Source organism: Alexandromys fortis, unplaced genomic scaffold (genome assembly GCF_014885135.2).
Source record: "Alexandromys fortis isolate MF-2015 unplaced genomic scaffold, M_Fortis_MF-2015_v1.1 scaffold_20, whole genome shotgun sequence".
Classification (NCBI taxonomy): domain Eukaryota; kingdom Metazoa; phylum Chordata; class Mammalia; order Rodentia; family Cricetidae; genus Alexandromys; species Alexandromys fortis.
The window spans coordinates 8,807,323-8,835,032 of NW_026067903.1; the positions used below are offsets into that span (position 1 = coordinate 8,807,323).

Genomic DNA, 27,710 nt, shown 5'->3' on the forward strand with positions numbered 1-27,710 from the left:
TCTGGAGTTTCATAAGAAAGCAGAAGTGACTGATAGAGGGTAAAGCATCAGAGAACAAAACTGAGCAATATTTCCAAGTGAGCTACGTTTTCTTGTCATTTTTATGTGTTTTAATTTAGCCAGTGTTAGGTGGGCAGTTAGGAGAGGAGGGATTTATTATTTTAAAATGAGCCGCTGTGTTCTTCATTTTCAACTGATTGAACCATTTTGAGTTTTAAAGTGCCTATTGTCCCTTTAAGATCCATTTACTGTGTTTGATCATGTGTTTGCTCCTCATTATTCATGTTCCCTCTTTGTATGTTTATCTTCTGAAAATATGTTCTTTTCATAGGCTCCTTAAGAGCCCCTCAAAAATTTTCTTGACAAAACATTTTATGTATTTTAATGTGTATGTGAGTGCCCAAATGTTTGTAATGCACCATGTGCATGCATGGTATCCTCAGAGGATAGAAGAGGATATGGGATCCACTGGAAATAGTTACAGACAGCCGCGCGCATCACACACTTGTAGTGCCTATGGAGGTCAGAAGAAGGTGCCAGATTCCCAGCACTGGTGTTACAGAGGGCTGTAAGTCCACATGTAGGTGTTGGGAACTGAACCTGGGTCCTAGCAAAGACTGGCCAGTGCACTTAAATGCTGAATCAGATCTCTTTAGCCCCTTAGATATATATTTTTTAACATCTAAATTCAACTCTTTCAATTTGTTTGATTGATTGTTTCTTTTGAGATAGGCTCTTATGTATGCCAGGCTGTCCTTAAACTTCTGACCTTCCTCCATCAACCTCCCAAGTGCTATGATTAAATGTGGGTCACCATGCCAGCTCTAAAAGGTAATATAGCCACTGTTTTGCCATTAATATTAATACAGTTGCTTACTTTCCTGATCTTCTTTATGCCCTTTAGTCCCAGAGTTCTGTGGTGTACATTTGTTTCATATTCCTCATGCTCATGTCTGCCTTTCTACCACAGCTGTCTTGGCCATAGTTTTGTTGTTCATGTTGAACCCCTGTGGGTACTATACTCTAAATTGCTTCCCTTGCTGCTGCTTAAGTTTGCCCTCCTCAGTTCCTTTCACTCCTGGAAAAACAACGGTCCTCCCTTGCCTTAAGTATTTCAAACACAGATGTGTACAGAATAGGATGACAAAGAGCCATGCACTTAGCTCCATGAATCACCCAAAGTTAATGGACAGTCTTTGCTTCAGAATGTTCTTAGGACTGAGGAAAGGAAGAGAATGTCACTTAGAAAATATAAACTTTTGTAGTTAACTGTCTGATGTGGGATTCCCCTCTGTATGCTGTGAATTATGTTTTATTACCATTGGTTAATAAAGAAGGTTTCGGCCTATGGCAGGGCAGAATAAAGTCAGGTGGGAAATTTGAACAGAGATACAGAGAGAGAATAGGCAGAGTCAAAGAGACACCATGTAGCTGCCTCAGTTGCATGGAGATGGTTCTTCAGTTGGGGTTCCTTCTTCCCAGATGGCACAAGTTGACAGCCAAGATTAGCCGTTACAGTTAATTAAGTTCCAGGTAGAGAGGCTCAAAATTGAATTGCTCTGCTCCAGAAACCTAACCGTGGTGATCCTCTACTGGCCACTCTCTACCTGGGTTCTTCTTCAGCGTGTCTTGTGTATCGGGCTGAAACTGGACTCAGCCTCTCGCTTTCAGTTCAGTGTTTCACTAATGTGGCCCCAAATAAAAATTTTGTAAAATTTTGGGCGTGAGATCATTGGTAATAACTTTAACCTGAAAGCCTAAGAGAATTAGCAGATTTTAGTTAGAGAAGAAATCAACTCATAATTTGAAAACTTCAGTCTTTTAGTGTGGGATAAATAAATAAATAAATAAGCAAAAAGGAGGGGTACAGATACAGTCGTGATGGAATGCATTCCTAGTTTAGGGAAAAGGAAGGGGAGAGTGGAATAGGTATGAAGGACAGTTTAAGGAAGAACGGCTGTCTAGGCAATGTGGTATGGCTGAGAGGTGTCTGTTTTCGTTTAGAAAAGATGCTTTAATTAGGAAGCAGGCCATGGAGATTGGCAGGTGCTTGAAAAAGTTCGGCCTGTCTGCTCTGTTCTTAGAAAATTGGCTTTTCAAATATCTAGATAGGTTAATTAAATACTTTTAGAGAATAGCTTTGGATCTGACATGACATCTCTTTAACAACGAAAGTGGTATTTTGTAGAGGGATTTGACATTAAGGGTTCCATGATAGGATGTGGTGAAGGTTTGCTTATATTATAGAGTTGGATAACTTTTCTGGTGAGGACATACTAGACAACATTTTTATGGGCACTAAAAATCTTTTTGTGCTAAAATTGCACCATAATATTGTGTCACAGTATTGTGTTTTAATAAGTGTTGATTGTTGACTTATGTGAAATTCAGAATATTTGCTATTCATTACTAGACATTAATTAAGTGATATTAAACAGTGTTTTGGTCTTTTTGTTTTGGACCTTTTCTGCCACTGAGTTACAGCCCACTCTAAAACTTACATTAGAATATTTTAATATTTTAAATTATAGCCCTATTTTTAATTTACATAATATAAAGAGTTGCTTTAATAAATTGTTTTCTGTCTTCAGAAACTTTATATGAAAACAGTAGAGCTACCTATGTAATACCAAAGGATGTCTTTTCACCCTTGACTTTTCCTAAGGGTCCCTTCTGTGAATTCTCAGATGATTTCTTTTTAGTTGAGCTTGGCTTTCAGTTTTGGTCTCCTAGATTAATTTGCAATCATATTTTAGTATTAGATACTTTTAGTTGGTTTTGAGTCTTATTAGATGTTCTTGGTTTTTTACATCATTGTGGTTGTTAATATTAAGGAAATTATGGGGGGGGGAGAGAGGGAGAGAGAGAGAGTGTGTATCTGTATTCCAGTTATTTCACTTTCACGATTGCTTGGCCAGAAGTGAAAGTCCCTCTCCTACTGTCATCATTATCTTAGAATCATACTGTAAAGTTAGGGAAGATACATGTTATCATTTAGAACTGTTTCCAGTTTTATTTGCAGAGATAATGCGCTTGTGAGTGGAGGCTTTTGGACAAACTCAGAGGATCAGGGCTCAGATGGACAGGCTCAGATCAGGGCTTTGCTTGCCTCCCCTTTTTCCAGTTCAAAGCCCAGGAACTTATTCTGTGACCTCAGATGCTGTAGTTAGCTTTGTTTTGTTTTCTAAGACCGGCTTTCTCTGGGTAGTACGGGCTGCCTTGAGTTCTCCATCTGCCTGTCCCAGCCTTCCAAGTGCTGGGAATATGTAGTTATGTAATCCCGATGAGTTAGTAATTCCTTGACTTAAGAACAGAAGTGCCCCTTATGTGTGTGCACTGCCTGCCTGGCTTTCACCCAGCACTCCTGTTGCTTAAAGTGTGTCCTTACCGCTTTACTGACCCTTTTCTCTGTTTCAGCTAACAGCCAGGTCCCTGCCTGCTGTGCAGTCAGATGAGCGACTCCAGCCCCTGCTCAAGCACCTCAGGTAATAGACTTTTTGATGTTGAACCAATTATATTTTTTACTTGCTTGAATTCTGTTAATCAATATGAATATTTGCTATCCTTGACTCTAGAATACTGAGCAAGTTCATTTCATTCAACAAAAATGTATAAATTATTTGTTACATTTAAATCAGGCTGAGTAGAGGTGACCAATTTAATGGAAAAATATAAAATTTATGTGCATTTTACTTAAGCATAAAGGTATACTTTTACTTGAAATTTAATGGATGAGGCTTGTTTCTAAATATAAAAGTAGCATAGCTTCAGTATTATAAGTAAAGGAAAAATGTGTCATTACTATTTACAATTAATATTTCTTCCTTCTATGCCTTTAAAAAGCCCAGTATTGAAACAGTGGTTTTATTGAATTTGCTTTTTCCCCTTTATCACAGACATATAAGACTTGCAACTTTATTGAAATTATTCTAAAAAATCATTCTTAGTGATTACACTAAAATCTTCTGTTACAGTTGTGTAATATATATTTATCATTATATTGAAGATACTTAGGGCATTTCTAGTTCTTATGCCTGCAGTAATATAATTGAAATATCCATGGGAGATAGATAATGGCAACCATGCAGATTAAGCCAGCTAAAAGTGTATGAGTCCTACTAATGACCAGACTTAAGAATGGGTCATAGCATGAATATTAAAAACCAAGAGAGAGATATTGGGGTTCAACCTGAAGATCAGCAAAGCAATGCAGCCAAGCTACTAGAGAGCTCTTACCTCTATGAAATCTTCAGACTGAAAGAGAGGGAGTTCCTGTCTCATCCCACCTTATATTCCTCTCTAGTGATGGAGTTAAAGATGTGCATCACCACGGCCTGGCCTCTTTGGCTAGTGTGGCTGCTGGGATTAAAGGTGTGTGTGATACCATTGCCTGGCCTGTATGACTGATTAGTGTGGCTGTTTTGCGTTCTGATCTTCAGGCAAGCTTTGTTTATTAAAATACAAATGAATCATCACTACAGTGGCGTCATGTCTCCAAAATGTCTCTTTGTGCCCAAGCTCAGGGTGCAGTGTTTTAAAAGACAAAACCCATAACACATCAGCGCTCAAGGCGGGGTCATATCAGTGAGGGATTTGGAGTGGCCTAGTAGCATCTTTATTCTTGCAAAGCTCAGCAGTATTTTTCAGGCACCTCATGACAATTATTTTTGATTTATGTTTCATCTTAGTTATTTTATTTTTATATTTAAGCTTGTACAAGCATCAGTTTTTTTGGTTAATATGTCTAAAATATGGCCAGGGTCACGAATATTCCCAAAAAAATTGCCAAGGTGGATGTGGCTGTTGAGGGGCAGAGTGCTGAGAAATGTCCAGGCAGACACAAAAGATTGCGTCAGCTTAGTTACTTCACCGTGTGCAAACCCTTGCCCTTATCTGTATTTTAGGCTATTTCATTAGAATAGTCTTTCAGAAGCAGAATTACATTGACAAAATGTATGGACCACTTTAAAGATTTCAGATGTTTGTATTTCTTTTCAAAATGTTGTTCTGCTTACGTTCATATACTGTACATGACTACCCAGGCCACTTCAGCCTTGAAAGAGGCAAACAGCCATGAACTGTTGCAGGATAACTTAGTCATAATGATGGCATTGTGGTCACATAAATCTCAGTTCTCATGGAGAATGGCTTTTAGATATTTTATTATCCATTTCTGTTTTATGCTGAGATTAACAATCTGTATTTTTTGCTAAATTATTGATAGCATCTCCTGACTTTATTTGATCTCGGGTACTTAAAGTATAAGAGCTTGTAACTGTTATATTTGATACAAGCAGTTCTCTCTAAATTTTTATTTGGTCTACTTATATTTATATTGTGTAGTCAACGAAAGTATTGTTTCTCTTTAGGGTTTCTAATTTTTAAGTTTTTAAAAGATTTATTTATTGTAGTTTCATTTATATGCAAATTTATGAGTATTTTGCATTTCTATACGTATTTGTACCATGTTCCTGCAGTGCATGCAGAGTCAGAGAGGGTGTCAAATCCCCTGGAACTGGAGTTACCCAAGCTTGTGAATTTCTGTGTCAGTGTGGGAGCTGAACCGTGGTCCTGTGCAAAATTAACGACTGTTCTCACCCACTGAGCCATCGCTCGCTTAAGCTTTCCCTTCTCCTTTGTCACTCAGAAATTTTACATTTTGGTTTTTTTTTTTGGTTTTGTTTTTGTTTTGATTTTTATTATTTGCTTCCTCTTACCTTTCTTTTTCTTACTCTGGTTCAGTAGCTTTCGTTTTTTTCACGAAATTGCTTTTGGCAGGTAGGGATGGGAGTGTGATTAAAACTAGTGTTTCCAGAGCTGAGAAACATACATCTTGTATACATTTGTTTCATATCCTAGAGTTATATTCATGGGTCAAGAAACCTAGACCTCAAGTTTGAGTATACTGTTCAGTCTCCTTTTTCTGACCCTTCTAAATCTTTTGATTTTATCTTCAAAGTATCTCTTACTTCACTAGCTTGTGCTCTGCCCTTACTCATGCTTCCCTCTCTGATAGAGTTCACATCTCTGCCAGAGGTGACTGTGTTCTTGGCTTTAGTTCTCCTGTCTACGTGCCTGTCTCCCTCCCCCAGCCTCCGCCCTGTTTCCTTCTGTTTGATCCCGAGCTTGGTACTGACTTGGATGTCCTGCCGGTAAGAACTGTAACCTGGTGAATGGGCAGGTCATGTGTCATGTTCGCTGGTCATGTAGTTCTCTTCTTAGTCTGGCCCAGATGCCTTCCTGTAAACGGAGACTTTGCTTTCATTTCCTAGTTGCCCAGACCAGAATAATCACACAGAAACTATATTAATTACAGCACTGTTTGGCCAATGGCTCAGTTGTAATTTTAGCTAGATCTTAGTATCTTAAATTAACCCATTTCTATTAATCTATGTATCACCACGAGGCTGTGGTCTACTAGTAAGTTTCCGGTGTCTACCTGACCCCACCTTCTTTTTCCCTGCATTCAGTTTAGTTTTCCTGACTAGCTCTGTTCTGCCTTGCTAAAGTAGCTTCTTTATTAACCAATGATAATAAAACATATTCACAGTATACAGAGGGGAATATCCCACATCACCTTCCCATAGGTAGTTCCTTTCTCCTAGGCTACCTTCATTGCAGAATTTGATGCTGTTCTTGTCTGCCCATTGCCCAGTAACCAGGATAATATCTGACACTTAGGAAGTACTCTGTGCTTTGCGGAGTGATGTTCAAGTTATGCCATTTATGCTTTCTTTTTTCTTCTGAATGAAATTTTTATTTTGTATAACTTAATTTCCCCTGATAATTTTGCTGGTTCAAAATATAAGTCAAAGAGGTTGACTCTTGATGCTAGTGAATACTTGATTCCATGCAATCATGATAGATTCTTCATCTTTCCACCTCAATATGGTAATTGTCACCTAGAATTTAGATTAACTACTGACGTTTTTTTGAGTCCTTGAAACTTGCACAGACTGTATATTCGTTTAAGGCTTTTATTCTCTGTGGAGTTCATTCATGACTGGTTGCTAGGCAACCAGGACTGGATGTTGCTTTTTTATTGTTATTAAACCAAATGGCTTCTCATTTTATTACTGTGTCAGAGACATCTGTAGGTAGGGTGGCAGCTGGTGTGCATAGCTTGGCACTTCCTGTTCTACAAAGTAATCCTACAAAATGTGTGCCTTTCAAGTTCATTGGATTGTTTTTTGCTTCAAGCACCATGATTTTCTCTTATCTTTCTTTTTAAAGGTCAAAGTGGCAAAGAATTGGGCTGAGGGTTTAGATAGCTCAGTTGCTGGTGAGCATGAAACCCTGGAGGATGGTCTCTTCAGCAGGACATCAACAGGGCGTGCATGGTAGCACATGCCCCCTTGGGAGATAGAGTCAGGGTGAGCAGAACCTCAAGGTCACTCTCCACTATAGTATGCTGCAGGCAGATCTAGGATGCATTAGACTCAGTTTAAAAAAAAAGCATGAGAAGGATGATCACTTGATCTGAGACATTCTAATGGTAATCTTGTTAGGAAAAAATAAATTATCATTGATTTGCATGAACTTTATAATTTAAGTGTGACCTAGAGGAGATAGACTTTAGAAGGTGTTATTGAAGTCATTATTTGTTCTAACTTTGATGTCTCTAATGATCAAAGATGAAATATGAATAGCATTTGAATTAGATTTGTCAATAAATTTCACTTGGGAGATAATTCAATTACCTGTAAAAGTTGAAGGAGCAGTACAGGGGAATTGCTAAATTATTTTACAGCATTTAGTCACTCAGAATTCATGTAACACTTTGCCAACCTAATAATCTAGGCCAATTCATATATATATATATGTGTGTGTGTATGTATGTATGTATGTATGTATGTATGTATGTATATGTATGTTACATGCAAAGGATTGGCTTTATTTATTTATTTATTTATTTTTGAAACAGGGTTTCTCTTTGTAACAGTCCTGGCTGTCCTGGAACTCTCTCTGTAGACCAGCCTGGCCTCAGACTCACTGAGATCAGACTGCCTCTGCCTCCTAGATGATGGGATTAAAGGCGTGTGTGCACCCCCCCCCCAACTAGGAGTAACTTTTTGTTGTTTTCTAAGATAGGGTTTCTCTGTGGCTTTGGAGCCCATCCTGGAACTAGCTCTTGTAGACTAGGCTGGCCTTGAATTCAACAGAGATTCACCTGCCTCTGCCTCCTGAGTGCTGGGATTAAATGTGTGTGCCACCACCGCTCTGTGGTGTTTTTATTTTATGCATATGGTGCTCTGTCTGCATGTCCACCTGCATGGATGCGAAGAGGGCATCAGACCCATTGCTGAGGGCTGTGAGCTACCAAGTGGTTACTGGGAATTGAACTCAGGATCTCTGGAAGAGCAGCCAATGCTCTTAACTGCTGAGCAATTTCTCCAGCTCTAGGCTTAACTTTTAATGCATCCAGAATGCATCAAATGGTTATACTGATCTGTTAACATCATTTAAAGTAATGAAATCATCTTTCTTACACTGTATTATTGTCATATTATTATTATCATATTATATTATTATTAACTGCTTGCTTGATTCCTGTTCCTAGTGCAGTGCATTGCTTAATATGGACATGTTTCTGTTTACTCTGAAGAGTGCACCGTCACTAATCTTCTGTCAGACAGGCAGCCTCTTAAGAAAGCTTTTTCTAGTAGGCATAGCGAGCAGGTGAAAAAGCTCTCATTTTCAAGTCCGAACATTGTGTTGGTATTCACGTGTCAATTGTGGGAAAAATGAGAGTAAATGCTCAGAAATGGTTTAGTAGATTCGGACTTACACCAGCCAGAGTGTGCGATGGAAACCTTGCTGATGCGAATCACACAAGTGTCGGCTGTTTGCTAGCTCCGCCTCGTCACCTGTTCCAGTCTTTGGCAGTGCCTTGAACTATTTATTTCCTTTTATTCATGCATCAACACAAGCTTTTAGTTCACTGATTATTGCAAAGGTCTGTGTAATAAGTTAATAAGATTATTATATTTAAAGTTATTTGGGGTCTGTGTAATAAATTAATAAATTATAATATATGCCTTTAATTTATAATCTTAGAGTTACATTTTTCATATTTATATCAATGATCATGTATTCATAAGAATATTTGCTAAGCCCACAAGACTTACTCACACCCAAGCTTTAGCAAGGAGATTCCTAGGTGCTAAACCTTCATAAGGATGTTGATTGCAAAGTTCAACCCCACAGATCGCATGGGAGGAAATCATAAAGAGCTCCAAGGACAAAGTCTCGGAATTGTCTCCCCCATGTCTCCTGCTGGGCGTTACTGCTGCTATGCAGTGATCATCGTCCTCACTGCAGCTGGGATTGCACTTTCTGTGATTTCCTCATTGTCAGTGAGAAAGGAAGAAAAGGCCATTGCGAACCCTGAAGCTGGCTATGTCACCTGCCCAGGAGACTGGATTGCATTTGGAAGTAAATGTTTTTATTTTTCTGAACACACAAGTAACTGGAAATCCAGCCAGACCTCCTGCATGGAGCTGGGGGCCCAGCTAACTCAATTTGACAGTCTGGAGGAACTGAATTTCCTGCATAGATACAAGGGGGATTCTGCCGCCTGGATCGGCCTGCACAGAGAGTCATCACATCATCCTTGGAAGTGGACAGACAATACTGAATATAACAACTTGGTTCCCATCCGAGGAAAAGAAAAACATGCCTACCTGAGTGACAGAGGGATCAGCAGTGCCAGGAACTACACGCATAAGAAGTGGATTTGTAGCAAGCCCTACAGCTATATTTGACCATGCCCAGTAGTGTCACAACTTGTGCAATGTGTCAGAGAGTAACTTTGACAAAAATACCACTGACCATGGTAGGAGCATGGGGATTAGAAATGTTAGTAAAGAATACGAAGATGGGAGTAAAAATAAAAAAATAAAAAATAAAAAATAAAAAAAAAACACAGGAAACAGGAAAGTACCAGGAGGGAGTTCTAGTGAATACTGAAAATTTGTCCAGTGATATAGGTTGGTCTTCTATCTATCTGTTGTTTCATTGGTTAATTAATAAAGAAAACTGCTTGGCCTGATAAGTCAGAACATAGGTAGGTGGGAAAGACAGAACAGAATGCTGGGAGGAAGAAGGCAGTGAGGCAGACGCTATAGCTCTCCTCTCTAAGATGGATGCAGGTTAAGAGCCTTCCAAGTAAGCCACCACCTTGTGGTGTTACACAGATGATTAGAAATGGGTTAACCAAGATGTGAGAGTTAGCCAGTAAGAGGCTATAGCTAATGGGCCAAGCAGTGTTTAAAAGAAAAAAAAAGAATATTTGCTAAAAGTTGACCCCTTTTGTTAGAAGTTACCCATTATGTACAAAAGAGTTACAAGATATGGCCCTGTAGCTACAATATATTTTCTTTTCTTTTCTTTTTTTTTCCTTTCAAACACTGCCTGGCCCAGCTAGTTCCAGCTTCTTATTGGCTAGCTCTTACATAATTGGCTAGCTCTTACATATACAATATATTTTCTAGGGGGAAAAGAAGCAAAATTTATGAGCACATACATGTGCACATATGCCTAATCTAGAGAGAAGGGAAAGTAGAAGAACCCAGGCAAGGTCGTGTGTGCATGTGGATCACTTAGGATTGGAGAGATGGCTCACAGTTAGCCGCATGCACTGCTCTGCAAGAAGACCAGCATTTTGCATCCAGGACTCACGTCAGGTGGTTCACATCTTCTTGTATATAGCTCCAGCTTCAGGGCATCTGACACCTTCTCCTGGCTTCTGTGGGCACCTGTACTCATGTGCACACACAGAGAGAATTTTAAGAATTAATATTAAAATAAATTAATGCTAACTAGTGTGCTCAGTAAAATATGTAGTTATGTCACATTTGAAAAAGAAAAGACAGAGATAAATTCTTGCTCCCCAGCACAGCCATTGCTGGCTTTGTTGTAACCATATGAGTATTTGTATGTTATTATAAAGCCATACTTTAAAACAGGTCTTTCACATAGTGGAAAATTCACAAAGTAGAAATTGATTTTCATGTCTACATATTGTTCAATGGAGGGCAGCTTTATCTTTCGCTTAGCTGCTCTCCTTCTCTTGAATCTTTAGTTTCAGTGTGACCAGGGGAAAGGTACGGTAGAGAAGAAACATTCCTAAATCTCTTGTTCTAGTTTTTTTCTAACATCAATTGGCCTCTAGAAGTAATAAAATCAGTTCTCTTCTGCCGGGTCAGTCCAAAGCTCTCACAAAGTGCACAGTGGTGAGGGTGGAGAGGATGGCTTTCTGAAAAGGCCTGGGAACGCACTGCAGTGCCTGCTGTGACACACTCGTGAGCAGCTGCAGATGAGTTATGTGTTAATCAGTTGACGTTTGTGAGAACAGTCATTTTTAGTTGTTTATGTGGTATTTGTCTAGAATGCAGTCTCTATGAGAGTAAAGAATTTGCTCATCTCGTTTCCTCATTACTTCATTACTTCATTACTTCAAACAGTGGCTGCCATCAGACCCCAGTGACCATGCGAATCTAGTGGATGAGCGAATGAATGAATGATAGAAAAAATTTAAGCTTTTTTTTTTTTTAAAAATTAACTTTTGCCATTTATTCATTCTTCTTTTTTAAAAAGTTGCTAAATATTGAGTCTTAATGAGATGGTAGTCTGTTGATGCTGTTCTGAGTGTCTACCCCGGAGCCTCACTCATGCTAGCTAAGTGCCTGCCCTACCCCTGAGATGATAATTGGGACCCAAAGTCACAGAGCTTCTCATCATTTCCAAGGGAATGTTCAGCACTTTACCTTAGCAGAGTTCTGTCGTCGTTTCTGTGACTTAAGACTGTTCCATGGACACAGGGCTTTCTAGTCCCATGTGACCATAGAAGATGTGTGCTCTGGGACTTCTGAATCTCGGGGACTTGTATTTAAGTAACAACACTGTTAGGAGTGTGATACCTGAAACAGAACCCTTAGACACGATCATACTTCATGGCTGTTTAAAGGAAAGTGTGTTATGTGATTCTTTGAACTGTGAATTTTAGTAACAGTCTCATTAGCTGTCGCCACACCTTTTGCTGACACCCCATCCCTGCTAATATTGAACAAACAAAGCTACACAGCTTCCCCAAACATTGTATCCTTAATATATGTGAACATATGTGATGGGATAGTCCTAGAATGCCATGGACAGGGTAACAGTTTCAGAAACATTCTGTACTCTGGGAGCTATTTGTAAGGGAATGGAAAGATTTTTTTTATGTGTTAATATTATGTGTTAACTGTTGCTGAGACCAGTCTGGTTTAGGGATTGACCTAACTGGGGTGATGGGGAATGAACAAATGACAGACACAGGTACAGAAGAGCTAGGATTGGGTGGGGACCAGCAGTGGTAGTGGAAACACTATGCGTTTTATTCTGCACAGCACACAGGAGAGGCGGGGGTTGGCTGATCTCAGTAGGGTCTCTGTAGGGAGCAGTTCTAGGCTGAGTCATCCAGGAGGAGGAAGCTGCAGCTGATGGTTTTTGCACACTGGTTTTAACTAAGGGTCAGTCTTTGGCCAACATCTGTACTCCAAGCAGGGGACGACTTTGCTCGTCCCCTGGCCATATGTGGAAGGCTTGATCACTCCTATGGGTCTGAGGCAATGGGGTCATTGATGTGGCCATTCTCCTGACAATACACTCAGTACTTCATTCTTCCCATCCCTTAGTTTTCATTATTGCCTCCGCAGGCACCCTCTTATAAGGTCTTGGGTATCCTGAACTAAACAGTCTGTCTTAGAGCGTCATTCATTACACACCTCCAGAATATGCACAAAGAGCAGAGAGAATATAAGAAACTTACTGGTGGTGTGGGCCACGTGGGGACAGAGAGCAGCTGTACCGGGGTAGCACTTACCTGCAGTCTGCGTTCCAGTTTTATTACTGCTACTCCTGCTATCTACAAATGCAGATTATATTGCATATTGTCTGATGATAGTTTTCTGTGGAACCTTTTTAAAAATGAAATTGAGTAAAATTCATGCCAGTGGAAAATAATTTATATTCAATTTTGACAGAGTTTTATTGATTGTGTTCTCATTTGGAGTCACTGCCAGGAAAATCACCTGGACTGACACAAGTTAGATACCATTTCCTGGGTATTTAGCCTTAGGAGAATCTCATTTCAGTTTCAGCGGTGACAGCTGCTGAGTGAGTTTTCTCATGATGCCCTTCGCAGCAGGAAATGATATGTCCTTACTTCGGCTTCCCTGATTTTCTGTACACCCAATAAATCTACATTGCAGGGGGATTCCGCTTTCTAAACGTATGAATAGCATAGCTTAAGTGATCAGAGTGTTTTTTGTTTTTTGCTTTTACTGTCCAAAGTGGGTAAAACTGTGATTGCGCCGTGCAGAGACTTGTCTCCTCTCTCTGAAACTGTTTTCCACCTGTCCGTGATGCCTGTGGCTTCATTTGAAAAGGTTAGGCTGGGACTTGGATACTTTTATAGAATAATCCAAGAGATTGCAGCTTATTTTGAAAGATGCTTTAATTTACTTTTTAATGCCCCAAATAAATATAATTGTCTGGTTCATCAAATCAGTTTTGATTACTTTTGCTTTCTTTGCTGCTTTCATGTTTTATGTGGTATAAAAAATATTATTAACTCAAGCCTGCCACATGGAGAGGGGTAAGTAGTGGTAACCTGTTTAGGTTCTCTGGACTGGGAAATGCTTGACCGAGACAGGCAATGTATTTTCTATATTATTGTCTTAAGGACTTCAGAATCTCTCTGTTGAGGAAAGACATTCCTGGATGATGGGAGAGAAACCCTTTTACTGTAGCTCTGAATCACACTGGCATCTTATGGTTTCTTACAAACCAAAGAAGGGTGGACAGCAGCAGTTGCGTGTTGAGGTGGACCAGACCATCCCAGATCACAAGATTTGGAAGCTTGATTTTTCTCCAAAATGAACCTTAGTTTATTTTACCTCCACAGTAATCCCAATTCAAGATTGCTTAAGGGCCATGCCTACTGTGTCTAATACCTAGTTCCCAAGTAGGTTATTTAAAAGCAAGCTCTTTTGCAGTAGACTGAAAGACTCTTTAGATTTTTCTTTATTTATAGCTTATGTTGTGCCCATGACTCAGGCATTTTAGTTTGGCAAGTAGAAGTGAGGGCAGGCTAGTGACTGTTGTGTAGGTATGCCTACCTAGCCTAGCCTTCCAAAGGATCATTGGCTGTCTCTTGTCATGGTGCCCTTGCAGCATGTGCCATTAGTAAAAACACAGCGGGAATCACATGGATACCTTTATATTGCTCACATGAAGATAATTTTAATGACACCTTCATACCTAAAATATGATTTTAATGTGTAATGGACATGACAAATTATTGGTGAAATATTTTACATTATATCATTGCAAGTATTTGAAATCAATGAATACATTATTCTTATTGTTAAACATCTTAACTGAGAAAAAGACAAATTTAAGTGCTCAACAGTTATTAGTCTGGCAGTTCCTAGCTTATGTGGAAGTTCTTTTTCTTTTTTTTTTTTCTTAAATGCATGAAGTGAGTAAAACTGATTGTATGAAGTTGAATTCCATTTAAATCTCCTGCATTTGAAGCTGAATTTTGCCTTTGGAAATGTCCCCAAAAGTAAATAATGATAGTTTCTAAAAAAAAAAAAAAAAGCTTCCAGATATCATACATCAAAGGACACCTAAATGCTTCTACCTCAAGGTTAAATATTTCTTACAATGGTATTATTAAAAAATAGATAAAAATCATCTTCTAGTATTTGTTGGAAGAGATAAGTAAATGCTAAGAATAGAAAAACAAAACAGTAGTGGAATGGTGAGCTACACCTTAATGAAGGCAGAAGAAAGGGGATCTCTGAGTTCAATGACAGCGTGGTCTACCTTGTGAGACCCCGGCCAGCTAGGACTTTTAACAACAAGAAAACAACCAAGCTTGTTTAGGCGAAGGTGATGGCTCCAGATAGATGAAAGGCACAGTGATGAAGTCTAGAAATTTCCTGATCTTCATGGCAACCTTTGATGGCACTACCGGGATTCCATCTTAGTCCCTGTTTCTCACAGAGAGAGATAAAACCCACAACTTCAAGATTCTGAGAGGCCTGTTTACTTCCTTGTCTGGGCCTCCAGGACTGTTCTGGGCAAACCGGGCTGACTGTCACACACAGGAAGAAGACTTGCAGCCACGACCTCACGGTTACAAACCTGTGTTTTCACTCCTTAGAAGGAGAAGATGAATGAGGCACAATCGTCCTTGAGAAGCTGACTTTTACTTCCTGTTTGTAGTGATGAGGGTGATGTTCATCTTGTGCTTGCCATCATTGCCTCAGCATGGGGAGATTTTCCCCCCTCCTCTTAACCAGCTGATCTTGTTGGGAGACCCATAGGTCCACTTTTCTCTGATTTCTGTTTGTTTATTCCAGCTCTTGGTTCCCACATTTTGACAAAAGCCCCCACCAAGGGTCTAAGTATTGAGTTGTTATGCATGTGCGACCAATAGCACTTACAGTTCTGTGCTTCTGCCAAGTCCAGAATGTCCGCCTCTCACTTGGGAGTCATAGGTGCATGTGTGCAGATATGTTTTCCAGATTTATCACTTTAGATACTCAATGGCTTATTTATTTAGATATTTATATTTTCTGTAAATTAGATATTTGTATGAGATTTTTGGAAAAACTACTTCATTGTGAATGCGTTATCTGTCTTTTTGTCTCAGTTACTTATCACACCCATATTCCCCAATATTGCATTGATTTAACAGGGTGAAGGGTAGTATCCTCTAAACTTGGTTATATAAATATGGGTTTGGGATTGTGATAGATAATCTTGATTGTCAACTTGACGGAGACAAGTCTCTGGGCCTGCCTGGGAGGGAGTGTCTAGATTAGGTTAGCCTGTGCGAATATCTGTGAGGAATTCTCTCTCCTTAAGTTAACTGAGGTGCTACCAGGAATGCCTGTGGCAACAGTTCTTGGCCTGAGCAGTGTTTCTTGTTTTGTCTTGTAATTTAGTAATTAGGATTTGTTATATAAGGACAAAACTGAGTTGTAGGGAGAAACCTATTTGAGTCCAAGTGTCTAATAGCATTCTTAATTAATTAGTTATTTTTGAGACAGGGTTTCAGAGCCTTGACTGTCCTGGAATTCATATTGTAGATCAGGCTGACCTCGAACTCACAGATCTGCATGCCCTTGCCTCCCAAGTGCTGGGATTAAAGGCTTGTGCCACCACCTGGCTTAAAAACATTTTTAAAGATGAGTTCCTCCTGCATCTTATGCACGAGTCAGTTTTGTTAGGCAGTGACCAGGTTTATTTTGCTGGCACACAGCACTGTTCCATCTTAGCAAAAGGACACTGTCCTTTTACAGTCCAGTATCTTCAGAACATATTCTAGTACAACTGAGTGGCCATGGAGTCACATTCTTCCTGTTTTTGCTACTTTCTGTGACCCCAGAAAGCTGTTGAACTTCAAGAGCTTTTGTACAGGCCGCTCCAGCAAGTAGAAGGTAACTTAGGTATAGAAAGCACAAGTAAACTATTGGAATTCTTCTATTGGAATTCTTAACCTTTACTACTTGTGTTTATGAATGAACCAACTGGTGTATAGTTTGTCTTCTTCCTTTTATATTTATGGCAAATTGGTGATTCAGCTAAGACATAAAAAGAGCCACTTTCAAGATTCTCTGACTAGTTAATGAAACCTTCCTTTTTGTATTTGGCAAGATAATGATTATGGATACAATATGAATTTAGTGAACCATTAAAATAATTTTTAAAAATCTGTGTTTGGAAGAAATGACACTGTGATATAAAAGGTTAGGAATTAAACAGCTTTTATGCTCATTGATTTTGCCTTGTTTAAAACTGAACAGTGGTGACCACGAAGCATCCTCAGAATGTATATTTTCTGTTGTGTTAGCATGTGTGCCTCCTATTTAAATTATTCCTAACAAATTTGCTGCTATTCAACAGTGAATGAAAAAAGCATGAATTTGAAAGAAAGCTAGGAGGTAGATATAAGAGGATTTGGAGGGGGCAAGGGAAGAGGAAAATGATGTAATTATGTTATACTCCTAAAAATTAAAAAAAGGCAAAATTGCTGTTACTATTTCCTTTTATCTAACATCAGCATGACATATTTATAAAACGGATGCATTTTTAAAATTCATAAAATAAGAATGCACAGAGCGTTACCCAGTGTGGTGTCTGCTTTCATTTAGAAGCATTACGATAATGAAGTCGAGAGCTCTCTGGATATAATAGAGATGTGGCTCGCATTTCTGGGTTACCTGCAACAGTCCCCGTCAGGAGCTTTGGCTTTGGCACTCCGAGTAAAAGCCAAAGTTGCTATCTCATGACCTAGTAAGAACTGTAAGGATTTTTATTCTTTGTGGCAGCATCACTTGCTTGTGTTTTGTTTGTGTCTTGATCTTTGCATAGCTGTCAGTGCTTCACAATAAGAAAACAGGAAAGTCAGTCCTGGAAATACTCCAATGACCTAAGCAATGAAGTTAGTTACTTTTCTCTCTTGGGACCATAAATACCCAACACAACTTCACAAGGAACCTTGATTTCGGCCCTGGTTTCAGTGTGTTGGGGACGGGAAGATAGAGCTCAAGATTCAAGAGCATGTGGGAGAGCTTCTTAGCATCCCTGTGGACCAGAATGCAGAGACGCTCAGTAGGACAGAAAGGTGGGGAGGCAGAGAGGTGGGGAGATGCAGAGGTGAAGTAGGGAGGCGGGGAGGTGGGTATAACCTTTCAGGTCCACACTTAGTAGTGTACAAATTTCAGTCACTATAACTGGAGATTGGGCATCAATATCTTTCTGTTTGTTTGCTTAGTGTCTCTGTGTGTGGAGAGCAGAAGACAGCCTTCATTTCACCATCTAGGTCCCAGAGGTTGAATTCAGGCCATTGGGCTTGAAGACATTTGCCATTATTTGCTTAGCCTTCTCACTGGCCTGAGCTGTTGGTGACATTTTACAATCAAGCCAGAGCAGAAATGTTTAAGATTTCTAACTTACATTTAAATTATTCTTTTATAGTTTACACTTGAAGTTGTTATATTTCATTAGGCTTTCTCCTTTGAAGGTGAATTTGTATCTTGGACATATTCGAGTAACTCAGCTATAAATTCCTGTGATACTTGACTTTTCTATCTAAGTTGTATCTATTTCTTTCCTCCCCAGAAAAACCTAAGTCCATCTACTGAGATAAGCCAAGCTTTCACCTTCGCTGGCCTAGATGTAGTCTTGCCTTTAGGCAATATTCTTCCCAATAGTTTCTACTGTCCAGTTCCTCTCTTCTCTGCTCATTTCTTCACTCTGCTCTCAACTGTGAACCTGATGATGTCAGTTTGACCCTTGGATATTCTCAAGGTCTTTCATTGCCTACAGAACATGGCTTCCAAGGCCTTCCCATCATTTGTCTGGATGGGACTTACCCTTTCCATGTCAGCTCTGTCTGTCATAACCAGCTTACCCAGTATCTTGCTTATTTATTAGTCAAGACAGAAGAATCCCCTTTTATCACAGATGAGAGGAGAAATCGCATTTCTAATATCCCTTGTTGTCATTCCCTCAAGTGGAGTCCATGTGTAGTCATATGTGGCTAGTGACCTCCTTTCTGTGTTGGGTGCTTGATGTGTATGCTGTGCTTACCCTCTGTGTAGTTTTTATGTTGTAATTCTCCTTTACATGGAAATTAGTTGGTGTATTATAATATTTAGAATCATGCATCTTATACAAATGATTTCCATTTTTGGCAGATATATATTCCCCCCCCACTTCTCCTCACTGGCTTCATCTTTGCTGTGTAGCTCAGATTCCAAGTCCCCTCAGCCCACTAGACTGCAGGTGTAGCTGCTGTGCTCTGCCTGTTTTTCTTCTTTTTATATTCTTTTTACCTCATGGTGCTACATTCATCTGACCAAGACAAGTTCCTATGGTGAAGTAATTATTTGACTGTGTTTTATCAATAGCCATCTATAATTATGTCTGTGTATCACCGCACCACTACTTGTGTATTTGTTAGTTCTTGATTAGAAGAGCTCTTTTAGATGATTGGAATCACCATTTTCATTAATGCATTTGGATACTGAGGTTTGCAGGGGTCAAAGGTATGGCCTAGTAAAGAGCCGGGTGATGGCTCCTCTAGACTCATACTGACTGCCTTCTCTCTGCATACTGGTAAAGGATGCAATTGCTCTGTTGTACTGGAATACACGTTGCTTACTTTATTAGCACTTTGAATAAGCCATATCATTTACTTTCCTCTAGCATTTCTAGTCAAGTCTGGCATCCATAATTCCATTTTACAAGTGAGACTGATGACAAAACAGGGTAATTGACTTTTCCAGTTGTATAACTAGTGATTTAAAGCACGGAAGAAGAAAGGTCTTCAGACTTGTAGCCTTGTGCTATTTCCATTCCCCTGTGGTGCTTCTTTGTTCTGCTGTAAAATGGGAAAGTAGTTTTTCTATTCCTGTGATTTTACAGAAATAATGGTCTTTTGTGCCCATGTAACAGTGTAAAACAGGAACTGGGGAGATGGTTAAGTTGATAAAATGCTTGCTGTACAAGCCTGAGGACTGGAGTTCATATCCTAAGCATCCATATTAAAAGACAAACAAACAAACAAACCAACCAAAAACCGTGACCTGCTAGGCACTGTGACCATCTGCAATCCTAGCACTTGGGAAGTGGAGACAAGGACCCCCCAAGGTCAGCTGGCTAGCTGGATCTATCCTGGAATCCCCAGTTTAATGAGAGACCCTGCTTTAGCAAATAAAGTGGAGAACGATAGATAAAGACACATGACATTACCTCTGGCCTTCACAATCTGTACACACATACCCATGAACACCTGCACACATGTGAACCTACATGCACATACACTTTATACACATAAACCTGCCAAAACAGTGTAAATCATTAAGATAACAGCTGTGGGGTTCACGTAGCATCATCTCTGTGTGCATCATGTTAATATCCTTGGTGGAATATGCCAGAGCAAATGACACATTACTTCACAGAAGAGGAAGGCTAGGCTTGATGGTCTTTCTCATGGGGCAGTTGCAACATCCCAACACACTCCTGCAGGCTTGTTTCATAATTCATATCTCTTGTTTAATCAGTAAAATTAGTCAACTGTGGAAACAGCAGCGTCTTAAAGAGCATGTGTGTGGTTCTGCAGGAAAAGTCTGTACCTAGTAGATGTGAAATAGAGAATCTGGAGTTCTTTATGATTAGCTTGACTCTTCTCGCCAGGATTTTCTTTAGTTGTAGCTGTATAAATCATGGCTTGACTGTATACATTTTCCTATGCGATCTAGCAAACTGGATGCAATGGGATCTTTGGATATGGATGGTAGCTTTTGTCAAGGATTTGAAAAGTTACAAAAGATGAATGGTTTTAGATAGCGTGTATCAACTCCTGTTTCCAGATCTGTAAATGACACAGCAGAGGCAGTTGTTGTAGGAAGAGGATGATAGCATCCTGAAGAAACGGAATGAAGAGACAAGTTTGCATTTGACTACATGGCAGACTTGATCCTAACACATTTCTTGTTTCCTCATTTGTTAGTGTAAATTAGGTGTTCTCCCCGAATGGATGTGAGGATTTAATTAGAGAATGTACACGGGGATTCCTTGCTCGCTAAGCACTGTTAAATATTTTAATGAATGCCAACTACTACTGTATATCAGGCCTTTAACAAAATGATTTCAATTTGGATCATGTCAGCACTGAAGGTAGGGGCCCATCATCCCCATTGGACAGAGGAGGACACGGCATGCCAGTAGGCAGATGAAATGCCTAGAGATCTGTTGTCAAGGGTGATTCTGATTGCAGCTTTCCTTTCCTCTTTGTTCTGTTCAGTGTTTTAATAAGGCGTGAGTAAAAGAGATTTAAGTGTTTACTGTATGGATTGTGCTTGTGAGAAGTGAAAGCAGCGCCCTGGGGTAGGAATCAGGAAATCCAGGCTGGCACTATATTGTGTATTTCTTGTGAGTAATTCATTGTATGTGACTTATTAAATACATTTGAAGTACTTGGTTTTCTGCTGAGGTTCATGTGTAAAGTGTTTTCTTATTATAACTTTTATCTTAGAATAAAAATTCTCTTTGAAGAGATAAAAGTATTTTACAGATCCCATTTTAGTATTTTGTTCTGCTTTGTTTTCCAGTCATTCTTACACTGGCCAAGATTACAGCACCCAGAAGAACACTGGGAAGATTTCCTTAGATCAGATTGATTCGGTAAGCACCAGCCCCGGTTTCAACTAGAGACCCCTGCTGGAAAGATGGAAAGTCTCATATCTTATATATGTGATTTTTTTTTAATTGCAAGAAAACAAAATTTAAAGGGAAATTGTTTACAATTAAAAAAAAACAATTTGATTATTGGAAAATAAGATTCCTTTAAATAACAGTCATTAAGTGCTATTTATGTGTTTACATTTATATACACACATTTAGAAAAGGAAAAATGACGTGTATTAGTTAGTTAGAACCATTATAGCAAAATGTTATAGATTGGTGACTTAAATACCAGAGGCTTGAAGCCTAAGCTCTAGGTTTTCTCGGGCCTTTCTCCTTGCTGTATAGACCACTGCTTTCCTGTCTCATAGGATGGTTTCCCCACTGTTGGCTGATATAGCCTTGTTCTTTCTCTTCTTTTATGTACAGTAGTAACCTTTTATAATATAATGACATCATGCAACTTAATTGCCTCTTTTAGGGATTTCTTTCCAGATATAGTCGAACTCTGGGTACTGGGTTAAAACTTGAGTATATAAGTGTGGGTGCAGTTACCCAGAACCGTTCACTAGCGCAAACGGAGGCGTCCATCCGCATTAACACATGTTCACATCTGCCTGGTTTTACTTTGCAGTTCCTCATTAGGGTGCTTTGTTGTACTTTAGTCTCCAGAATTTCTCTTTAATGATGTAGTATGTGCACTTGATCCCACAAAGAACAAATAAGCCTGCTATAAATAATCTTTATTTACAACTACCACTTCACTTGCAAAAATTAAAAATATAACAGGATTTTAGTGCTGGAATACAAGAATTACAATAAAGAACCAATGATAGCCTTTGCTGGAGAGGTTGTGAAGAAAGGGGTACACTCATCCATTGCTGGTGGGAATGCAAACTTGTGCAACCACTCTGGAAAGCAGCGTGGAGGTTTCTCAGGAAATTTGGGATCAACCTACCCATGGACCCAGCAATACCACTCTTGGGAATATACCCAAGAGAGGCCTTATCACACAACAAAAGTATATGCTCTACTATGTTTATAGCAGCATTGTTTGTAATAGCCAGAACCTGGAAACAACCTAGATGCCCTTCAATTGAAGAATGGATGAAGAAAGTATGGAATATATACATATTAGAGTACTACTCAGCAGTAAAAAACAAGGACTTCTTGAAGTTTGCAGAAACCAGTCAGAATGTTCAGATTATCTCATGGTGAATTATAATCTAGTACTTAACAGTTAATATGCCCGGAACTGTCCGCACTGCATAGTTGATTCCAAATTTGCTCTTAAGGTCTCTCATCTTTTAATTCCCTCTAAATAACTGTTTCACCTTAATGGCCTCTTATTGCTTTTCCACTTCTCCCCTGACCCAGGGTTTATCTGCAGCTTTGGAGCCTGTCCTGGAACTCACACTGTAGACCAGGCTGGCCTGAACTCACAGAGATCCGCCTGACTCTGCCTCCCAAGTGCTGGAATTAAAGGCGTGCGCCACCACCACCAGGCTGCTTTTCCATTTCTCCATGAGTTCACTTTATATTGCATGAATAGTTGAAGTTAATAATAGTTAATTCCATTCCTGCCTCTAGCCAGGTGTTTCCCCGTTCACCAGCAAGTGTGAACTGTGGGAACACCAAGACCTGTACTTACTGATTCATGCAGTGGATGTAAATTGAGCCCATCGGTTGTGCACCAGCCACTGGCTGTGAAGCAGAATGGAGTATAACAGAATGTCTGTTCCTTCCTGGACCTTCCCTGGGCGAAACAGACAGCATAGCAAATGAGCATCGTCCTGTAAAATCACTCGGCAGGGCTGTGCCCGAGACTTAACTTCATTTGGAGGCTCACTGACTCTGTTGCTTTATCCCTATAACACCATGCCATCAGTATTTCTCTTGGTATTTGCTGGTCATGGACTGCTCCTTCTAGGTTGTCCTATACTGAAATCTGTATCTGTCAGTGGCACTATTGTCCCCGTGTCCCTCTTCAGATGGGGACTGAATGGAGCTAGTGCCTTTCTCAGAGTACACGACCTCTTCTGAGCCTTACCTGTTAGGGCTCTAGCTTTCTTAAAGCCCTGGGATCATGACATAGGATGGATTCGCCCCCAGATGCTGACCCCGCATTTGCACGGCACTGCATCTGTTGTTGCTGCCCTCTGCAGCATCCCTTATCCTGTCCTTACAGTTCCTGTCAGCTCAGTCTCCACTGCTGTCTTACTGTGGCCAACCCCATGCTCGACTGCCTTCATTTTCAGTCTGTGGACAGCCATTAGGTTCTTCCTGCTTCCGTTCCCGCTGCTTATAGTCCCTGTAGAGTGTAGTAGGCTGAGTTCCTGTGAAATCATCAGCATGCCGGTGCTTAAGGCCTGCCTTCTATTTTACCGTGGCTTACTCACGACGTTCTAGTACTTGCTCTTCATTCCTTGGCTCTCTCACTGTGCTCTAGTACCACATTCATTCCTTCTTGGAGTTTTTTATTTTCATTACATGAATGGTATTCTCGGATCCTCACGTAAGCAGAATCAAGCTTGAAATCCGTCTTAGTTGAAGTGTGGTTTCCTCAGAGAGTCTTCTGTTCCCAGCATTCTCTCTCCCAGTCACACTCGATCCCACTGCTGCTGTGTTCCCAGAACTTTGACACCATTTTCACCTTCTGATATCCATGCCCATTGTCTGCACCAGAGTGGAAACTTCTCCAGGAGGGGATCTGTGACCTCTTTCTCTACTGGTAATTGTGAGGGCCGCACACATAATACATGTTCAAATGTTCAGTAAATTCTAGGTGGTTGAGAACAGAGAGACTGGGGAATTGTAATAAAGGAAGGAGAAGTTGAACTGAAGGACTGCCTGCTGTAACTAGATCACACGAGAGTGGGCGGGTCCTCCAGACGGTGTCAGCAGAGTGGAAATGTGAACAGTGACAAACAAGCCCTCCTGGCTTCTCCGGCCTTTGGCTTATGTCTTTGTTGCCATCCTCATTATTTAAGTTATTATCAGGATTTGGTCTGTGTAACAGGTATAGTAGTCAATGTATTGTTCCTTTGCTTAGCTGAAGGAACTGTGCTTTGTCACCTTGTTTTCTAAAATACTGAATAGAATCTGTTCTATCAGTAGGCATTGGGGATGGTGTGGGCTTACACTAAGGACACTGAACATGCACTTTTTTTTTTAAATTAAGAAAGAACCAGAGTAGTTATGTGGAAATGAACCAAAAGGCTTTCTGTTCATCCCACACAGAAACAGATACAGGTCTTTGTGGTGCTAAGTGCTGAGGATAGAATTTAGTTGCTCTTTACGGAGAGACACTAGATGGCCACTAGAGGGAGCAGCAAAGTCAAACAAAGCAAGGCCTGGTCCTCCTTCAATGGTGAGCTGGCAGGCGTGCCCTGGTGAAAGTCACATCCTAGGTGGAAGGATGCATTTGAGGGAGTTAGAGGAAACGAGGTTGAGACTGTGACTGAAGAAAAAAAAATGAATTTAAAAACAAGCAAAGATACTTTGTTTTTGACACTAAAATGTTAAAACCTACATTTTTAAACTATTGGTTAAACATTTATTTTTCTCTTTGAAATTGTTTCTCTTAATTTCATATTCTCCTTTATGTCTAGTTTGTTATGAATCAATTTGCTACTTTGCAGTTATATTTTCAGATCTTTTTCTTAGAAAAATGGAATATTATGTCCACATAAACCCTCTAAGAATATTCAGAGTAGTTTTGTTTGTAATAAAAAGGTGGAAAGGACATAATGCTACCCCGTGAGCAGATGGCTAAACAAACTGCAGAGTATTCAAGGTCTAGACTGTGCTTGTCATTGACGTTCCCAACGTTGTCACAGGAGAACCTCAAACCAAGTGTGAGGAACTAGCAAGAAGCCAGTCCTCAAACATGCCATACCGTTCTTTATCCCAATTAAATCAAATTTACAACCACAGCAGATATAATAGGGGACCTAGTATGTCTTCACCATTACCTAAACTTGTTTTTTTTTTTCTTGTAGCTTTCTACCAAATCCTTCCCACCTTGCATGCGTCAGTTGCACAAGGCTTTGAGGGAAAATCACCATCTTCGTCATGGAGGCCGGATGCAGTATGGCCTGTTCTTGAAGGGCATTGGCCTCACTTTGGAACAGGCACTGCAGTTCTGGAAGCAAGAGTTTATCAGAGGGAAGATGGATCCAGACAAGGTAACGCTGAATATGTAGAGCAATAGCAAGTGAGCTTTTGTTAGTATGAAACCAGAAGCTCTGCCTTTAAATTATGCACCGAAACACAGCTGAAAAGTATCAAAGATGCACGTGTTTTAGTTTATGTAAGAAGAAATTCACATGTTAACCTAGCAAATGCCAAACAAAAGCCTGGGAAAGGTATCTTCTTAAGTAAGCATGTAGTCAGTGGGCTGAACTTGCATAATGAAGAATGTTTATATAAGTAAACATCATGTTGTCTCATATTAGCTTTCTAAAGCTGCTGTAACGAAATTCCAAGTTCAATGGCTTAAGCAACAGATACTTAGTTTCTTGTGGTTCTGGAATCTGGAAATTCCAATCAGGGTTTTGGCAAATGTTGCTTCTTCTGAGGCCTGACCCCATGGCTTGAGGTTTGGCCTATTCATGCAGTCTTTTCTCTCTGTGAGTGCCACCACTGCCACCACCACTGCCGCCACCGTTGCTGCAAGGACTCCAGTCGCACTGTGTCAACTACACAAGTAGCATCTTACTGCACCCTGCTTCCCCTTCTTAAAGACACTCTTGGAATACAGACGCACTTGGGACTAAAGCTTCAAAATAGGAATTTTAGGGTAACATTACTCAGTATATAACATGTCTTTCGTTATATACTTTATTTAAAAATGTGACTGTGTGTGTGTGTATGGAGGGGGATGGGTGTGTGGAGGGGGGTGTGCGCCAGAGGTTGAGGTCAGGTGTCTCCCTCTGTTGCTTCCACATTAATTTTGAAACAAGGTCTTTCGCTGAACCTAGAGCGTGCCATGTCAGCCTGACTGCCCAGCCAGCGAGTCTCCGGGATCTTCCTGTGTGCACCCCTGTAGCACTAGGTTAAAGACACACACCATCATTCCCAGCTTTTATGTGGTCCCCATGCTGTGCATTGAACGTCATCACTGATCATCTCCCTAGCCCCTAGACCTTTTTAATATTGTGAAAAGTTCTTGTCCATCTTGCAGACTTGTTTTAAAAACTGTTTTTCTGAGAACAGTCTAGGAACTTTTAAATATATGACTCAATAAAGCTTTCTTTGAACAGTTTAGAATATTTCTTATACTCCTATTATGTTTGTTTTATTTTAAAGTATTCTAACTATGGAAAGTATGAAAACTGCAGAAAAATTTACTTGTTTTCCTTCTTCCATTAAGAAGTAATTAGTGTTTAGGTACTCTCTTAAGTTCAGGTAGCTAACTACTACTCTACCCCACCCCGCTATAAAACTTTTATGGTTTTCCGTGTTATTAACTAATCTTTGAAAGGTGATTTGAATTTGTTACATAATATTGTAGCATTTAAAAATGATATAATTTGTTCCTATAATTTCAGGTTTTGGACATTTGGTTGTCTGTGTGAGCCATGCCTGTGTACACATATGTTCACGTGGAGGCCCAAGGTTGATGTTGGCTGTCTTTATTATGCTCCACTTCCTTTACAAGACAGGTTTTCTCATGGACCTGGAGCTGGCGTTTTCAGTTTGACTGTTGGGACAGAGAGACTCTGTTCCCTACCACCCCAACGCTGGGATTGCAGGCATTCACTAACTATATCCAACTTAAAAAAATAGTGTATATGTGATTTGTGTGTGGGGTATGTGTGTGTGTGTGTGTATGTTCTGTGTATGTGTGTGGGTTGTGTGCTTTGTGGTGTGTATATATTGTGTGTATGTGTGTGGGTTGTGTGCTATGTGGTGTGTGGTATGTGTGGTGTGTATAAGTGTGTGTATGTGCACACGTGCATGCGTGTGAGTTGTGTGATATTTGTCATAGCACACATGTGGAAGTGAGAGAACAGCTGTGATCAACCTGAGATTGTGAGGCTGTGGGACAATGCCCTGTACCTGCTGAGACATGCTGACCAGACTGCTTAGTGAACAAAGGAAGGGCAAGTGTTTTATTGATTTCTTACAGTGGGTTAATCTGGTACTTTCCCCTGGCTATGGACACAATTTCAAAAGGATTTTGCCTTCTTGTGAACCAGCATCATGACTCTGAGGTTTGCATTCTTCTGTGGTTTGCATAATCCAGACATACCAAACCCTGCTCTTGACACTGTCACCTTGACAAAATGTTCTCACACTGTGGCTTGACCCAACTTTTATCACAGGGCTGAAGGACTTCCAGTGGTTGAGCTTCTAGCCTACACATGTAAAGCTTTTAGAGGTACCAGGGACAGGTCTCAGAGTTAGTTTGCCTTTTGGTCACCCTGTCTCGTATTTGAGAAGGTCCATGCAATAGC

General features: G+C 40.0%; 2 protein-coding genes across 2 annotated transcripts in view; both read left to right on the top strand.

The window, feature by feature from the left end:
- Positions 1 to 27,710, top strand: part of Prim2 (DNA primase subunit 2) — a 174,818-nt gene that overhangs the window by 99,361 nt on the left and 47,747 nt on the right. Inside the window, exons 8-10 of the mRNA XM_050134776.1 lie at positions 3,418 to 3,485; positions 21,177 to 21,249; positions 25,251 to 25,436. Of these exons, the coding sequence (XP_049990733.1) occupies positions 3,418 to 3,485; positions 21,177 to 21,249; positions 25,251 to 25,436 (327 nt within the window). The remainder of the gene's footprint in view (positions 1 to 3,417; positions 3,486 to 21,176; positions 21,250 to 25,250; positions 25,437 to 27,710) is intronic.
- On the top strand, positions 9,180 to 9,798 carry LOC126496906 (C-type lectin domain family 2 member G-like). The gene has a single exon (XM_050134593.1). The coding sequence runs from the start codon at positions 9,180 to 9,182 to the stop codon at positions 9,762 to 9,764; it is 585 nt and encodes a 194-aa protein (XP_049990550.1). The 3' UTR covers positions 9,765 to 9,798.

Coding starts and splice junctions, on each gene's coding strand:
- LOC126496906 (XM_050134593.1), top strand. CDS start 9,180: ATGTTGATTGCAAAGTTCAACCCCACAGATCGCATGGGAGGAAATCAT.